The sequence below is a fragment of the Amblyraja radiata genome, chromosome 1 (assembly GCF_010909765.2).
Source record: "Amblyraja radiata isolate CabotCenter1 chromosome 1, sAmbRad1.1.pri, whole genome shotgun sequence".
Lineage (NCBI taxonomy): Eukaryota > Metazoa > Chordata > Chondrichthyes > Rajiformes > Rajidae > Amblyraja > Amblyraja radiata.
In genome coordinates this window covers 182,673,825-182,692,722 of record NC_045956.1, presented here as the reverse complement: position 1 = coordinate 182,692,722, position 18,898 = coordinate 182,673,825, and the positions used below count along the sequence as shown (strand labels likewise).

At 49.4% G+C, this 18,898-nt stretch overlaps 1 protein-coding gene across 2 annotated transcripts in view; it reads right to left on the bottom strand.

Moving 5' to 3' along the window:
- Positions 1-10,781, bottom strand: part of dok1 (docking protein 1) — an 80,032-nt gene extending 69,251 nt beyond the window's left edge. Inside the window, exon 1 of one of the 2 annotated variants that reach the window (XM_033035794.1) lies at positions 10,499-10,781. Coding sequence is in view for 1 of the 2 variants with exons in the window: in XM_033035785.1 (XP_032891676.1) it covers positions 10,504-10,560 (57 nt within the window). In the remaining variant the exon portion in view is untranslated. The remainder of the gene's footprint in view (positions 1-10,498) is intronic. The other variant, XM_033035785.1, reaches the window with a different exon arrangement.
- Positions 10,782-18,898: the final 8,117 nt, after the last annotated feature.

The following is an 18,898-nucleotide window of genomic DNA, read 5'->3' as shown; positions in this document are numbered from 1 at the left end:
CGAACCCGGGTCTCTGGCACTGTGAGGCAGCGGCTCTACCTCATTATCAATTTATAAAATATTCCTTGGAACGCAGGAGGATGAGGGAGATCCTATAGAAGTGTATAAAATCATGAGAGGAATAGATCGGGTAGATGTGCAGAGTCTCTTGCCCAGAGTGGGAGAATCGAGGACCAGACATAGGTTCAAAGTGAAGGGGAAAAGATTTAGCGGCCTGTCCCACTCGGCAATTTTTTCGGCGACTGCCGGCGTCATATCGGAGTTGCCAAAAGATTTTGAACATTTGAAAATCCAGCGGCGACAAAAAAAAACATTGCAACACTTGCCATCGCCCCTGAGGGCTTTAACATCAGGAGAGGATGGAAAGCAGGGGAGAGATAAGACTTTGCCTTCCATCACAGTGAGGAGGAGATTCACTGTGATGGATGTTTGTGTGAATTGAGTTGGTGTGAGTCTTGTAAAACTTGTTTCTTTGCAGAAACCAAAGTTCCAAACGGAAAAATAAAGTTCATTGAATTGAATTGAACAGCACTATACTACACACAATTTACTTTTATACCAAGCCAGTTAACCTACAGACGTCTATGTCTTTGATTATTTTCTTGATTAGTACGGGCTTCAGAGGTTATGGGTGAAGGCAGGAGAATGGGGTTAGGAGATCAGCCATGATTGAATGGCGGTGCAGACTTGAATGGCCTAATTCTACTCCTATTCCTTATGACCTAACGTCTTTGGAGTGTGGGAGGAAACCGGAGCACCCGGATAAAACCCACGCCGGTCTCGGGGAGAACGAGGAAACTCCGTACAGACAGCACCCGTTGTCAAGATGGAACCCGGGTCTCTGGCGCTGTGAGGCAGCAACTCTACCGCTGCACCACCGTGCCGCCCCGATTGTAAAGCCAGAGGGAGGAATACAGGTGGAAGAGGGCAGGGGAGAGGAGAAAAGGGGTTGGTGGGGGCGTGGAATTTATGGGACTGAGGGGGGGCGGATGAGGAGCATTCGGGGGGACGGGGGGTATTTGGAAGAGCTGGGTGACTGGGGTGGTGGGAGATGGGGGGGGGGGAGAGATGAGGGCAACATGGTGGCGCAGTTGGTAGAGCCTCTACCTCGCAGCACCAGGGACCCGGGTTCGATCCTGACCGCGGGTGTTGTCTGTATTGAGTTTGTATGTTCTACCTGAGACCACGTGGGTTTTCTCCGGGTGCTCCGGCTTCCTCCCACACCAAAAGAGTCAGCTCAGCACTTGAAACATCTTTCATTTTCAGCTCATAAGTTTCAAAGTGACAGGAACAGAATTGGACCATTCGGCCCATCGAGTCTACTCCTCCATTCAATCATGGCTGATCTATCTCTCCCTTCTAACCCCATTCTCCTGCCTTCTGCCCATAACCCCCGACACCCGTACTAATCAAGAATCTATCCATCTCTGCCTTAAATATATTCACTGACCTGGCCTCCACAGCTGTCTGTGGCAATGAATCCCACAGATTCACCACCCTCTGACTAAAGAAATTCCTCCTCATCCTCGTCTTAAAGGAACATTCTTTAATTCTGAGGCTGTGCCCTCTGGTCCTAGACTCTCCCACTAGTGGAAGCATCCTCTCCACATCCACACCAGGATGTGCAGAATGGTCAGGATAAGGCTCATAGATTGGGTTGCCAACTGTCCCGTATTAGTCGGGACATCCCGTATATTGGGCTAAATTGGTTTGTCCCATACAGGATGGCCCTTGTCCCGTATTTGACCGCTACTACTCGGGTCGAGGGGCTGTCGGGTCGGAGTGCCGCGACCGGCCCCGCCTCACCCGTCCCGACGTAGTGCAGCCCATGGAGTGCAGCAGCAGCATCGCCTCGCCCGTGGCCCCGTCGGTCGGCAGCCCGGCCAGCTGTCCGACCTTCAGACCTTCGCTTACCGCCGACACCACCACCACCCATATAACCATATAACAATTACAGCACGGAAACAGGCCATCTCGGCTCTTCTAGTCCGTGCCGAACACTTACTCTCACCTAGTCCCATCTACCTGCACTCAGACCATAACCCTCCATTCCTTTCCCATCCATATACCTATCCAATTCATCCATTCAATCATGGCTGATCTCTGCCTCCTAGTCCCATTTTCCTGCCTTCTCCCCATCTCCCTTGACACCCGTTCTAATCAAGAATTTGTCTATCTCAGCCTTAAAAATATTCACTGACTTCTATCCAAGAGTTCGACAGATTAAATACCATCTGACTAACGAAGTTCTTCCATCTCCTCTTTCTTAAAGAGCGCCCTTTAATTCCGAGGCTATGACCTCTGGTCCAAGACTCTCCCACCAGTGGAAACATCCTATAGCCTGGGACTGGATGTTAAGTATCATCGGCTCATGTGCTGGATAGGGTGCGGGACTTGGCATGCAGCAGAACACAAAACCCAGCCGGCGGGCCGGATGAGGAGTTTTGGCCCGGGACACGTGGCGTTGCGCGGCCCCCGGGCAAAAACTCCTCAGCTGGCCCGCCGGCTGGGCTTTGTGTGCAGTCCAGCACCCGGGCCAACTCATCATTCCACCAGCCACGGGCCGAGTCGGTCAACGAATTGCCGTCGGGAATTTGTCCCTTATTTTGACCTTTTCTCCCTTATTTGGCAGTGGGAACGTTGGCAACCCTGGTCATAGATGTGTCGTTACAAAATGAGAAGAAGGAGAGGTGGCGGTTTCGAAAGAGGAATTCCAATTCCTGAGGGTGGAACAACTGCGATTGTGGTGACTGATGTGGGAGCCAGTGAAAGGCAGTGAGTCTAAAAAACATTAAAAATCCACAGAGGACGTCAATCTGTGCTCTTCCAAATCCACGTTTGAACACGCCAGTTTTAGTTATTTAGTTTTAAAGATACACCGCGGAAACAGGCCCTCCGGCCCACCGAACCCGCGCCAACCAGCGTTCCCCGCACATTAACACTATCCTGCACACACTACGGGCAATTTGTAGCACCACCATTCAATGTGATCATGGCTAATCATCCCCAATCAGTACCCCGTTCCTGCCTTCTCCCCATATCCCCTGACTCCGCTATCTCCGAAGGGCCTGTTTGCGTGCTGTATCTCTAAACTAAACACAAGAACAAACCCTTTCTTTACATGGAGGGAGGTGTGGGCTGGAACTCGCTACCAGAGGTGGAGGTGGAGGCAGATGCAATAGTGGTCCTTTAAGAGGCTTTTAGATAGGCACATGGAAGTGTAGGGAATGGAGGGATATGGCGTCAAGTTCGGCACAGACATAGAAGGGCTGAATGGCCCGTTGCTGTGCTGTACCATACTGTTGTATGAAACCCACGCAGTCATGGGAATTCCACACTATTCAATTATTTTTTTTAATATAAATCACTCACTCAACAATTTACATTTTCTCAAAAATTGCTTTCTTAACTACAATTGTGGTCATCGCAACAAACTAGGGGCGGTACAGTAAGGCAGCAGTAGAGTTGCTGCCTCAGGCTCGCGTGTGTAGGATGATGTTAGTGCACAAGATCACTGGTCGCTGCGGACTCGATGGGCCAAAAGTCCTGTTTTTCCCCGTGGTACAATGGTGTTAGGTTTGGTAAGGGGGAGGTGCAGCGTGACCTGGGGGTCCTTGTACACCGGTCTCTGAAAGTTGGCGTGCAGGTACAGCAGGCAGTGAAGAAAGCTAATGGAATGTTGGTGTTCGTAACAAGAGGATTTCAGTATAGGAGTAGAGAGGTTCTTCTGCAGTTGTATAGGGCTCTGGTGAGACCACATCTGGAGTATTGTGTACAGTTTTGGTCTCATAATTTGAGGAAGGACATCCTTGTGATTGAGGCAGTGCAGCGTAGGTTCACGAGATTGATCCCTGGGGATCATATGAGGAAAGATTGAAAAGACTAGGCTTGTATTCACTGGAGTTTAGAAGGATGAGGGGGTATCTTATAGAAACATATAAAATTATAAAAGGACAGGACAAGCTAGCTGCAGGAAAAATGTTCCCAATGTTGGCCGAGTCCAGAACCAGGGGCCACAGTCTTGGAATAAAGGGGAGGTCATTTAAGACTGAGGTGAGAAAAAGCTTTTTCACCAAAGAGAGTTGTGAATTTATGGAATTCCCTGCCACAGAGGGCAGTGGAGGCCAAGTCACTGGATGGATTTAAGAGAGAGTTAGATAGAGCTCTAGGGGCTAGTGGAGTCAAGGGATATGGGGAGAAGGCAGGCACGGGTTATTGATAGGGGACGATCAACCATGATCACAATGAATGGCGGTGCTGGTTCGAAGGGCCGAATGGCCTCCTCCTGCACCTATTTTCTATGTTTCTATGTAACTGCGTGGGGTTTTCCCAGGGCGCTCCGGTTTCCTCCCACATTCCAAAGGCGTGCAGGTTTGTCGGATCATTGGCTTTGATAAAGATTGTAAATTGTCACAAGTGTGTGCAGGATAGTGTTGGAGTATGGGGATCGCCGGTAGTCGTGGAGTCGGTGGGCCGAAAAGCCTGTTTCCGCGCTGTGTCTCTCTAAACTAAAACTGAACTAAACCATCACACGGCAGTCAGTGGCCCTTCTGCACAGATTCGGAAATACAGCCCGACTGTGATAACAAGCTGCAAGCCGTCCCAGCAACGTCGCCACGGCAACGGGCCTTCATGGTCAGGCCAAGAAAACCCTGCACTTACAACTACTGGGACTTGAAAATGGCGCCAACTTAGCGGCTCTGTATACTGTCTCAGTGTACTGCTGCTGTACACTTGTACTGTATCTGAGAGGCTGATCTAAGACAAGGAAAGAGCTTTCACATTGCGGCCATGTTTCCACCAATCTTCCCACCACCGCGCAAGACAGACACCCAATGTGTGCAGACGCCGAGAAATGTGTTCAGCTCTGGCTGAACGACTTCTAATCTTGTGTGTGGACCCGATAAGATGCATCTTAGTGCTTATGTACAGTGATACCTGCACGGAACTGTACACAAAAATGAATGCCACTGTACATGTGGGAAAGAGAGTACCATTGAACCATTGCAAGCAGAGTTCAGGACAAAGCTGAGCACAACTATTGCAGATAAAACAATAATACAGGTAGTAGCAAGCAGCTATGGGGAGAGGGTCAAAGTTTACAGGAGATAAGCAGGGCAAAATGTTTTTAAAAATACAGAGGGTGGTTGGTGTCTGGAATCGAGTGTTGGAGGTGGTAGTTGAGGCAGGTATGACAGTGGAGTCTGAAGAAGGGTTTCGGCCCGAAACGTTGCCTATTTCCTTCGCTCCATAGATGCTGCTGCACCCGCTGAGTTTCTCCAGCATTTTTGTCTACCTTCGATTTTCCAGCATCTGCAGTTCCTTCTTAAACAAAGAGTTTAAGAGGTTTTTAGATTTGCATGGAATTGAGAGATATGGATCATGTATCAGTTTAACTTGGCATCATGCACAGCGCAGACGTTATGGGCCGCAGGCAGACACAAAAAGCTGGAGTAACTCAGCGGATCAGGCAGCAAAATCGTCACCTATCCATGTTCTGCAGAGATGCTGCCTGACCCGCTGAGTTACTCCAGCATCTTGCGTTTATCATTGGCATAATCCAGCATCTGCAGTTCCTTTGTTGTACAGACAGAGAGTTTCCCCAGTATTTACCACTTCACCAAAGTCAATAGAAGAGGGCGGCACGGTGGCGCAGCGGTAGAATTGCTGCCTTGCAGCGCCAGAGACCCGGGTTCGATCCTGACTACGGGCGCTGTCTGTCCGGAGTTTGTACGTTCCTCCCCGTGGCCTACGTGGGTTTTCTCTGGTATCTCCGGTAACATCCCACAACGTACAGGTTTGTAGGGTTCATTGGTTTTGATAAAGATTGTAAATTGTCCCTAGTGTGTGTAGGATAGTGCTAGTGTGCGGGGATCGATGGTCGACACCGACTCGGTGGGCCGAAGGGCCTGTTTCCGCGCTGTATCTCTAAACTAAAAAATCATATGGCTGTCGGCAGTCCTTCACAGTCAGTAATCCTGCAACGTCGCCAGGGCAACAGGCCTTCATCGTCAGGCCAAGAAATCCCTGCACTTACAACAACTGGGACTTGAAAATGGCGCCAAACTGGCGACTCTGTATACTGTCTCAGTGCAGTACGGCAGTACACTGTACTGTATCTGATATGCTGATCTAAGATGTATCTAAATGTTTATGTACAGTGATACTTGTACTAAACTGTATACAGAAAAGAATTTCACTGTACCTCGGTACATGTAACAAATAAGGTACCATTGAACCATGTAAAATTGTCCCTAGTGTGTGTAGGATAGTGTTAGTGTGCGGGGGTCGCTGGTCGGCACGGACTCGTTGGGCAAAAGGGCCTGTTTCTGCTCTGTATCTCTAAACTAAACTAAATGTTCAGGCAGATGGAGGTAGTTTGCTTTAGCATGATAGTCGAGCCAGACACTAAAACTTGTAAGACTACATTTTACTCTGTTCCTTCCTCTTTCGCTCTGCGTGTGTACCTCTGCGTGCTTTGATCGTAATCATATATGGTATGATTTTGTTTAGTTTACAGAACAAGCGCGGAAGCAGGCCCTTCGGCCCTCCGACCCCACGCCGACCAGCGATCCCCCCCGCACACTAACAACATCCACACACCAGGGACAATTTACATTTACACCAAGCCGATTAACCAACAAACCTGTACGTCTTTGGAGTGTGGGAAGAAACCGGAGCACCCGGAGAAACCCCACGCAGTTCACGGGGGGAACGTACAAACTCTGTACGCAATCGGGATCGAACCCGGGTCTCTGGCGCTGTAAGGCAGCAACTCTACCACTGCGTCACCGTGCTGCCCACTAATCTTAATCTTACACAGAATTATTTGCCAGGGTAATATGCAAAACATGACTTTTCACTGCATTTCGATACATCTGACAATAATAAATCTATTCAGACTTCATGGGACGAAGTGTCTGTTCCTGTCCTGTACTGATTTATGTTTAAACTGTTGCACACCAAAAGTCTTTTAAATCCTTGCAAAATTAAACCTCCCCATAACTAAAAAAAAACATAAAGTACTGGTGTAACAGCGGGTCAGGCAGCATCTCCGGAGAAAAGGAATAGGTGACGTTTTGGGCCGAGACCCTTCTTTCGATCTCTCGACGCGACCCAAAACGCCTCTTCTCCCGAGGTGCGGTCTGACCAGCTGGGTTACTCCAGCTTCTTTTGTCTATCTTTGGTTTAAATCAGCATCTGCAGTTCCTTCCTACACATTTTGTCCGGGGAACGTAGACTGGTTCTCACAGAATGTTTCGGATCGGGACCCTTCTCCAGTCGGAAGAAGGGTCCCGACAAGAAACGCCCCCTTATCCATGTTCTCCAGAGATGCTGCCTGACCCACTGAGTTACTCCAGCACTTTGTGTCTTTTTTTGTATGGCAGCGTCTGCAGTTCCTTGTCTCTACTGATTCCTGGGATGTCAGGACTTTCATATGAAGAAAGACTGGATAGACTCGGCTTGTACTCGCTAGAATTTAGAAGATTGAGGGGGGATCTTATAGAAACTTACAAAATTCTTAAGGGGTTGGACAGGCTAGATGCAGGAAGATTGTTCCCGGTGTTGGGGAAGTCCAGAACAAGGGGTCACAGTTTAAGGATAAGGGGGAAATCTTTTAGGACTGAGATGAGGAAAATATTTTTCACACAGAGAGTGGTGAATCTGCGGAATTCTCTGCCACAGAAGGTAGTTGAGGCCAGTTCATTGGCTATATTTAAGAGGGAGTTAGATGTGGCCCTTGTGGCTAAAGGGATCAAGGGGTATGGAGAGAAGGCAGGTACAGGATACTGAGTTGGATGATCAGCCATGATCATATTGAATGGCGGTGCAGGCTCGAAGGGCTGAATGGCCTACTCCTGCACCTATTTTCTATGCTCCTGAGCCAGGAACAGGTACTACCATTGTTTTCAAATCCATGATCCAATTTCTAAGTAGATTAAGGAATATTCATGGATCAAGAATTAAAATTGTTTAAACTGCAGGCTGTCGATTTCAGTTCTGCAAACTATCTCTGCAGCAGTTAATTTCCAATTTGCATTCTCCTTATGAGAAAGTGCCAAAAACTTTAGAGATACAGTGCGGAAACAGGCCCTTCTGCCCAAATCCGCTCTGACCTGTGATCACCCCGTACACTAGCACTATCCTACACACACACACCATGGACAATTCGCAGTTTTCACCGGAGCCAATTGACCTACAAACCCCGTATGTCCTTGGAGTGTTGGAGGAAACGGCAGCACACACACGCACACACACACACAGAAAACCCACGCTTGTCACGGGGAGAACGTACAAACTCCGCACAGACAGCGCCCGTAGTCAGGATCGAACCCGGGTCTCCGGCACTGTGAGGCAGCAACTCTACCGCTGCGCCACCGTGCCACTCTTGTTGAAGTAAAGGCTAGCGGTTCCTGTGACAATGCTGGAGAAATCTGCGATGAAAATAAATTTCTGTTGAACCTTTTACAGGAAGGATGTGAAGGCTTTGGGGAAGATGCAGCAGAGGTTTACCAGAATGATAGTAATCTGGAACCATAGATGCTGGTTTAAAAAAATAAACACACACTAAAGTGGCAGAGTAACATGGTAGCATCTCTGGGGAACATGGATAGGCGACGTTTTGGGTCGGGATTGTGAGGTTGGGGGGGGGGGGGGGAAAGAAGTGAAGCTGGAAGCGAGGTGGGGCAGGACAAAGTCTGGCGGGTAGACTTATCAGTACCTCCCCATGCAGGTATTGATCGGCAGATGGTTGGACAGAGGCAGGAGGAAAAGACAGAAGGTGCGAGACAAAGGGATTGAAGGGTTGCAGATTGTGAAGCTAGAGGAAGGAATGTAGGTAGAAAATGGTGGTGGGTGCCTGGAACACATTGCCAGTGGAGGTGGTGGGGAGATCACTGAAGCTTGGTGCAGGCAATGCCACTGTTCTGTGGGGGAGGACCACAGTCTTGCGTCCTTCCACTGCTGGACATGGGGGGTGGGGGGGTGGGGGGGAAAGAGTCCGGTGGGGCCACCCCTCAAACAAGGGAAGGGATATCACCCCAAGGGGGCCACATGAGTGGCAAAGATCGGAAGAAGGGTCCCAACCCGAAACATCACCCATCCTTTATCTCCAGAGGTGGCGCAGGGGTAGAGTTGCTGCCTCACAGCGCCAGTGACCCGTGTTCGATCCTGACTATGGGTGCTGTCTGTGTGGAGTTTGTACGTTCCCCCATGACCTGCGTGGGTTTTCTCCGGGTGCTTCGGCTTCCTCCCGCACTCCAGAGACGTACAGGTTTGTAGGTTTTATTGGCTTCGGTAAAATTGTAAATTGACCCGAGCGTGTGTAGGATAGTGTGCAGGGATCGCTGGCCGGCCAAATGGCCTGTTTCCATGCTGCATCTCTAAACCAAACTAAACAAAAGATGCCAGGCACAAAATGGTGCAGTAACTCAGCGGGACAGGCAGCATCTCTGGAGAGAAGGGATGGGTGACGTTTCGTGGCGAGACCTTTCTTCAGACTGGTTCTGTTCTATGTAAAAGGACACACTCACACGAACATAAACAAACACCACACACATTCTACGCACATACACACATAGACACACACATTCACACGCTACAAACATACATATAGACACACACACATACAAACACGCAACTCATATACAGACATACATGCCTGCATGCATGGACACACAAACACACACATATCCAGACACATACAAAAACACACACACACACACAGATACAGACTAACACACACAGATGCAGACACACAAACACACACACAGACAGACAGACACAGATACAGACACCAACACACAGATACAGACACACACAGACTGACACTCAAACACACATACAGATTCAGACACACACACAGATACACACACAAACACATACAGATGCAGACACAAACATACAGACACACACACACACACACAGATGCAGACACACACACAGATAGACACACAAACACATACAGATGCAGACACAAACATAGACACACACACACACAGATAAACACACACAGATGTGAATAAATGAACCATATGAACCTTGTGAATACATACAGACACACACAGATAGACACACATATACAGACACACACATACAGACACACATATACAGACACACACACAGATAGACACACACATATGTGAATAAATTAACCATATGAACCTTGTGAACACTTATACACACACACAGAGATACAGACTCACACAGATATACATATACACGCACAGATACAGACACACACATACACACACGCACACATATACACACACACAGATACAGATACAGACACACACATGCATACAGACGCACACATACAGACACACACACACAGATATACACACACCACACACAGTAAAACAAAGAGGTCGTGCAGCAGCAGCAGCAGCAGCAGCGCTCTCTCTGCAGGGACCGCGTCCACAACCGGATCAGTACACAATCAAAACGGATTCTTAAATCAGGAAATAAACACTCCAGTGTAATTCTGCCGGAGTCGGACCTTACCTTGCCGAACTTGGGCTGCAAGATATGCAACTGCCCCTCCTTAATAGCCTTGTCCATGTTGCAATCTCTCTTCTCCCTCGATTAAAGTTCTGGCTGAAAGTTTCGCCGCTGGAAACTTCCCCGTGCAATGGTTACATCCGCATGGCGAAGTCCTCTCCTCGCCACTTCTCCTCACCGCCTCTCTTCTCGGTGGTCTCCCGACTGCTCCTTGCAACCAACACCGATCAGCAGATACCCCTCTAGTTCCTGCCCCGTTTGCAGAGGTTTGGAGGGAGGGCGGGGAGGTCCAGAGATGGTGACAGCGAAGTGTCCCCTCCCTGTTTCACAACAGCAAACCACGCCTTTCCAGCCAAGAGTCTAGGAAGGAACTGCAAATGCTCATAGTCATAGGACTCAGCAGCAGAATGAGTCCATTCAGCCCATCAAGTCTACTCCACCATTCAATCATGGCTGATCTATCTCAACCCCATTCTCCTGCCTTTTGGTGATTGTCATTGCTTTCCGCATATATTTCAGTTATTTGTCCTGGATCCCTCATTTCTATATCTATATCCCTCATTTCCCTTTCCCCTGACTCCTTGAAGCACAAGAAACGCAAGACAGACACCAATGAATGCAGATGCCGAGAGATATGTTCAGCTCTGGCCCGAACAACTTCTAATCTTCTGTGTGGACTCTACAAGAAGAAACCTGAAGAAGGGTCTCGACCCCGAAACGTGGTTGAGTATAGGAGCAGGGAGGTACTACTGCAGTTGTACAGGGTCTTGGTGAGACCACACCTGGAGTATTACGTACAGTTTTGGTCTCCAATTCTGAGGAAGGACATTATTGCCATTGAGGGAGTACAGAGAAGGTTCACCAGACTGATTCCTAGGATGTCAGGACCTGCATCCAGGTCGTTAAACAGCTTGGACTTCTGCGTCGACCCCGTTTCATCCACAGAGGCTCTCGGCGCAGGCGTGTTTGCTTCAACCACGGACATTCCATTCCATCCATCTGCTCATTACCACGCTCTGCCCCCCCTCAACCGCGTCACCCCCCATCCCTGCTGACCGCACGCACTGTCAATTGGGACAACCTCAGATCTCTCCAGCCTGCCCCCATCCCTCCACATTCTCACCATGCCAGCTTTGCCCTCCTCAGCACCAGGTCGCTCAACAACAAAGCACTTGCCCTCCATGAACTAATCCTTGACAACACTCTGGACTTCCTTCTGCTCACTGAGACCTGGCAACAACCCAATGTCTTCTTCTCCCTCAATCAAACATCCCCACCTGGATTTAATTACATTTCCAAACCCCGCCCCTCCCGCCATGGAGGTGGCCTCGCTGTTATTTACAACCAGAACTTTCGGATCACTGAACTCACCTTCCCCCCAGTAGCATCATTTGAATTCCTCGCCTTCAAAGCCCTTTCCTCCATGACAGTCATCCTCATTTACCGGCCACCTAAACCAAACCCCTCCTTCCTATCTGACTTCACTGAACTCCTCACACTTGCCTCATCCCTCTCCTCACGTCTGCTGCTACTTGGTGACTTAAATATTCACATGGACTCCCCCACCTGCAAGCTCGCATCTGAATTCGTCTTTTTACTTGACAACTTCTCTCTCACTCAGCACGTCACCTTTCCCACCCATGACAAAGGTCACATCCTTGACCTGTTCTGCTCCACAAATCAACCGGTACTCGACCTCCATCCATGCCTCTTCCCCCTCTCTGATCATAAGCTTATACGGTTCACCATCCCTTCTCCGACACCTCGCCCCCGCTTCCTCCGAGAAATCACCTTCCGTAATCTAAAATCCATTGATCCCCACCATCTCTCTGACCTGCTCTCCACCACTCTCCCCCTGGACTCAACCCCCATCTCACCTGATGATCTCACAAACCATCTCAACTCCACCTTGTCTACCTTCCCTTAACACTATGGCCCCCCTCAAAACAAGAACCGTAACTTTCAACACATCTTCACCCTGGTACACACCTGCACTTCGTAAACTGAAACAGACTGGTCGCCGACTTGAACGACTCACAAAGAAATCATCTCTCACAGTCCACCTTGAAGCTTACAAACTCCACCTCACTGACTACAAAGATGCCCTCATTGCTGCAAAATCTGCCTACCTCTCCTCCATATTAACCGATCCCTGCATAAACCACAGAACCCTCTTCTCCACAGTGGGCAACCTCCTCAAGCCTCGAGCCAACACTCTCCCTACCTCTACTCCGGTTCTCTGCAACTCATTCCTCCACTTTTTCACTGATAAAATCAGCACCATCTATCAATCTTTATCCCCTGTACCCGACTCCCCAGCATCTACTCCACCACCTATCAAGGCCCCTCCTTTCAACACCTCCACTGACCTCCTTACCCCTCCTCCACACTGCTTCCTCTCCCAGTTTGACCTGGTCACCCCTATTGAAATCTCCAAACTCATCAGCTCTTCCAAACCCACTACCTGCTCCCTCGACCTTCTCCCCACTCCCCTGCTGAAGTCCTGCCTCCCCGTTCTCTGCCCCTACCTCACTAATCTCTTCAACTCCTCATTGTCCCAAGGAATTGTCCCCTCCGCTTTCAAAACTGCTGCTGTTACACCAATCTTAAAGAAACCTGGTCTTGATCCCTCCTCTCTCATTAACTACCGCCCAATCTCAAACCTCCCCTTTCTTTCAAAAACCCTGGAGCGTATCGTTGCGTCGCAACTTCATTCCCACCTCCTTGCGTATAACCTACTTGAACCCCCCCAATCTGGCTTTCGCCCCTTCCATAGCACAGAAACTGCTCTCCTCAAAGTCCTCAACGACCTCCTCACCTCTGCTGACACTGGTTCCCTCAACATCCTCATCCTCCTCGACCTGAGCGCAGCCTTCGATACAGTGAACCATAACATCCTGCTCACCAGACTCAAAGACCTCGGCATTGAAGGCTCTGCACTCAGCTGGCTCCGTTCCTACCTTTCCAACAGATCCCACTTCATCTCTCTCCACAACCACACCTCTGCTACAGCCACAGTCACTCAAGGCGTTCCCCAAGGCTCCGTACTCGGCCCCCTCCTCTTCATCATCTACATCCTCCCCCTTGGTCAGATACTCCGCCACTTCAACCTGGACTTCCACTGTTACGCTGATGACACCCAGATCTACCTCGGCACCAAATCCCCCCACAACCCCCCCCCCTCTCCCATATCAACTCCTGTTTGTCAGCTATAAAAACCTGGATGCAACATAATTTCCTCAAACTCAACAGCGATAAGACAGAATTCCTCCTCATAGGCTCCAAAGCCACACTCAGCAAAATCAATAACCCCACTCTCACCATCGACGGCACCACTGTCTCCCCATCTCCCCAGGCCCGCAACCTTGGCGTGATCTTTGATTCCACCCTCTCCCTTGAGCCTCACATCCGCCATGTCATTAAAACCTCCTTCTTTCATCTCCGCAACATCGCCAAACTCAGACCCTCTCTCACACCTCCCGCTGCTGAAAGACTCATCCATGCCTTCATCTCCTCCCGACTGGACTACTGCAACTCACTTCTCCTTGGCATCAGCTCCACCTACATCAACCGACTCCAACTGGTCCAGAACGCAGCCGCCCGACTCATCACCCACACCAAATCCTGGCATCACATCACTCCAGTCCTCAAACAACTTCACTGGCTTCCCATCTCCCACCAGATCAACTACAAAATCCTGATCCTCACCTACAAAGCCCTTCACCATCTGGCCCCCCCCATATCTCACTGACCTCCTCTCCCCCTACCAACCCTCACGGTCCCTCAGATCCACATCAGCCGGTCTCCTCTCTATCCACAAGTCCAACCTCCGCAGTTTTGGGGACAGAGCCTTCTCCAGGGCAGCTCCCAGGCTCTGGAACTCCCTCCCCCAACTGATCCGCAATTCCGTGTCCCTCACCATCTTCCAGTCCCGCCTCAAGACCCATCTCTTCACCTCTGCCTATCCTTAGCCCCACGTCCCCCTCCCTTTTCATCTGTGCATTAATTGCCTCATATTGTGTTTTGTATTGAATTCTGTCTTTACTTTGTGTACTAGTCATGTCTCTACTATTTATTTCATTCCCCTTACATGTTTTTCCTCTACCTGCTAAATTTTTGTAAGGTGTCCTTGAGACTCTTGAAAGGCGCCCATAAATAAAATTTATTATTATTATTATTATTATATGAAGAAAGACTGGATAGACTCGGCTTGTACTCGCTAGAATTTAGGAGATTGAGGGTTAATCTTACAGAAACTTACAAAATTCTTAAGGGGTTGGACAGGCTAGATGCAGGAAGATTGTTCCCGATGTTGGGGAAGTCCAGAACAAGGGGTCACAGTTTAAGGATAAAGGGGAAATCCTTTAGGAACGAGATGAGAAAAACATTTTTCACACAGAGAGTGGTGAATCTCTGGAATTCTCTGCCACAGAAGGTAGTCGAGGCCAGTTCATTGGCAAGAGGGAGTTAGATGTGGCCCTTGTGGCTAAAGGGATCAGGGGGTATAGAGAGAAGGCAGGTACAGGATACTGAGTTGGATGATCAGCCATGATCATATTGAATGGCGGTGCTGGCTCGAAGGGCCGAATGGCCTACTCCTGCACATATTTTCTATGTCACCCATTCCTTCTCTCCAGAGACGCTGCCTGACCCGCTGAGTTAAGGGCCTGTCCCAAAAGCATACGACTGCATGTGGCAAGCGCGACCAAACCGGAAGCGGGGGCCGCGCGGAGGTCGAGTGATCCCGTACGAGTTGACGTGAAGTTCGAGCGAAGTCCGCGGGAAGTTCGCGCGTGACGTACTGCGTCGAGACGCTGCACACGCCCGTCGAGGCGGTGCGTACGGCCTCAATGCGGCTGCGGGTTGCAGGCCGTTGCCGCGCGGAATTTCTGAACACGGTCAGTTTTTCGGAGCCCCGCGCGATGTCGGGACCAGCTCCGCACAACTCCATACGGCTCCGGCGATCGAAGTGGGACCGGCCCCGCGAAGCCGTACGGCTCAAGCGACCACGTTAGGTCGTGCTTGCCGCATGGAGTCGCATGCTGGTGGGACTGGCCCTTTACTCCAGCATTTTGTGTGTATCTTCGGTGTAAAGCAGCATCTGCAGTTCATTTATACACAAATATTGAGAGGCGGAGTGAAACTCTGGCTGCTGGAGTAACTCAGTGGGTCAGGCAGCATCTCTGGAGAATAAAGGATGGACGACATTTCTAGACTGAAGAGTTCCGACCCAAAACGTCACCCATCCCTTCTATCCAGAGATGCTGCCTGACCCGTTGAGTTACTCCAGCACTCTGTGCCTATCAAGAGTCTTTAGTATTTGTTAGTTTAGTTTAGAGATACAGCATGGAAACAGGCCCTTCGACCCACCACGTCCATGCCGACCAGCGATCCCCGCACAGTTACACCAGGGACAATTTACAGTTATACCAAGCCAATTAACCTACAAACCTGCACGTCTTTGGAGTGTGGGAGGAAACCGGAGATCCCGGAGAAAACCCAGGCAGGTCACGGGGAGAACGTACAGACTCCGTACAGACAGCGCCCGTAGTCAGGATGGAACCTGCGTCTCTGGCGCTGTGAGGCAGCAACTCTACAGGATACTGAGTTGGATGATCAGCCATGACCACATTGAATGGCGGTGCAGGCTCGAAGGGCCGAATGGCCTCCTCCTGCACCTATTTTCTATGTTTCTATGTTTCTACCGCTGTGCCACCAGTCAGAAGTGTTTAATTGTCATATGTACTCATGAGTTAACAGTGAAATTCTACTCGTAGCAACAAAATAGGCCTGTGATAATAGAGATGATATGTAAACAAAAATTCAATAAATTAATAACCCCAGTAGATCATAACATCATGATGATAGTAGAATGAGTCCTTTTGGCCCATCAAGTCTACTCTGCCATTCAGTCATGGCTGATCTATCCCTCCCTCCTAACCCCATTCTCCCCACAGCCCCTGAAACAATAGACAATAGTTGCAGGAGTAGGCCATTCGCCCCTTCGAGCCAGCACCGCCATTCAATGTGATCATGGCTGATCATCCCCAATCAGTACCCCGTTCCTGCCTTCTCCCCATATCCCCTGACTCCGCTATTTTTAAGAGCCCTATCTAGCTCTCTCTTGAAAGCATCCAGAGAACTTGCCTCCACCGCCCTCTGAGGCAGAGAATTCCACAGACTCACAACTCTCTGTGTGAAAAAGGTGTTTCCTCATCTCCATTCTAAATGGCTTACCGCTTATTCTTAAACTGTGTGGCCCCTGGTTCTGGACTCCCCCAACATCGGGAACATGTTACCTGCCTCCAGCGTGTCCAAGCCCTTAATAATCTTATATGTTTCAATAAGATCCCCTCTCACCCTTCTAAACACCAGAGTGTACAAGCCCAGCTTGTGAGCCCTATATGGGAAAGCCTACTCATACTAATATAAAAAAAAGTCATAGACCAGTACAGAAAAAAAACACAAAGTGCTGGAGTAACTGTGAGAGAAGAAGCAACAGTAAGGGAGAAAGAGAGTGGGGAGACCCCCTGCTGGATGTGTTCCTCTGTTGCACGGTCAAGGAAGTTTGAACCTTCAGCACCACCGTGTGGTCAACACTGGGCTACCGGGGAGAAGCGCCAGCCAGCCAGCGCCCCTACTGAGGCCAGGACTGAGTGGCCAGGGCAAGCCTGAAATGCTAGTGCCTCTTCCTGCCCATTGACAGAGGCAAAGACTGAGATGCTGGGATAACCTAGAGGCTGCCAGGAAAACATAGAAACATAGAAAATAGGTGCAGGAGGAGGCCATTTGGCCCTTCGAGCCAGCACCGCCATTCATTGTGATCATGGCTGATCGTCCCCTATCAATAACCCGTGCCTGCCTTCTCCCCATATCCCTTGACTCCACTAGCCCCTAGAGCTCTATCTAACTCTCTCTTAAATCCATCCAGTGACTTGGCCTCCACTGCCCTCTGTGGCAGGGAATTCCACAAATTCACAACTGTCTGGGTACTTTATTGTACTTTAATGGTACTTTATTGTCACATGTACCGAGGTGCAGTGAAATTACCTTCCTTGCATACAGATCAGTACAAATCTTGCTATACCTCGGCATAATCATATGTGGCTACTAAGAGTGTGTGGAGTTTGTACGTTCGCCCAGTGACCGCGTGGGTTCACTCCTGGTGCTCCGGTTTCCTCCCACACTCCAAAAGACGTACAGGTTTGTAGGTTACTTGGCTTCGGTAATATTGTAAATAGTCACTAGTGTGTGTGTGTGTAGGGTAGTGTTTGTGTGCGGGGATCGCTGGTCGGCGCGGACTCGCTGGGACGAAGGCGCCTGTTTCCGCGCTGTATCTCCAAACTAACCTAAACTGAACTTGCATCCTGACGGCGAGTAACAGCGCCCCCATGTGGTCACGGACATTCTTACCGCTGTAAATAAAATAAATAGAAGTGAGTTCACACTAGAGTCAAGAGCAAAGATTATAGACCAGAGCAAGATGCGCCACTCTGCGAAAAAAGCGTAGTATGACATGGGTATGACACGACGCCATTTTATTGAGCTGCAATGTACAATAATATTCATAACATTTACAATAATATTAACTAAATATGTGAAGTTATCGATGCTGTATAAAACACTGTTCCCTACAACACGGATTACATCAAAGATACTAGAGGAGCATTGCCCGCTGCCTCTCTCGGGAGCGCCAACCGCGGGCAGACGCTTAAGGCTCTCCCACTGGCCGCCTTCATCTGGTATCGGGGGGACCGAGAATCATAGAAACATAGAAACATAGAAAATAGGTGCAGGAGTAGGTCATTCGGCCCTTCGAGCCTGCACCGCCATTCAATATGATCATGGCTGATCATCCATCTCAGTATCCCATCCCTGCCTTCTCTCCGTACCCCCTGATCCCTTTAGCCACAAAGGCCACATCTAACCCTCTTAAATATAGCCAATGAACTGGCCTCAACTACCTTCTGTGGCAGAGAATTCCAGAGATTCACCACTCTCTGTGTGAAAAATGTTTTCCTCATCTTGATCCTAAAAGATTTCCCCCTTATCCTTAAACTGTGACCCCTTGTTCTGGACTTCCCCAACATCGGGAACAATCTTCTTGCATCTAGCCTGTCCAACCCCTTACGAATGTGGTAAGTTTCTATAAGATCCCCCCTCAATCTTCTAAATTCTAGCGAGTACCAGCCGAGTCTATCCAGTCTTTCTTCATATGAAAGTCCTGCCATCCCAGGAATCAATCTGGTGAACCTTCTCTGTACTCCCTCAACGGCAAGAATGTCTTTCCTCAGATTAGGAGACCAAAACTGTACGCAATACTCCAGGTGTGGTCTCACCAAGACCCTGTACAACTGCAGTAGAACCTCCCTGCTCCTATACTCAAATCCTGGATCAG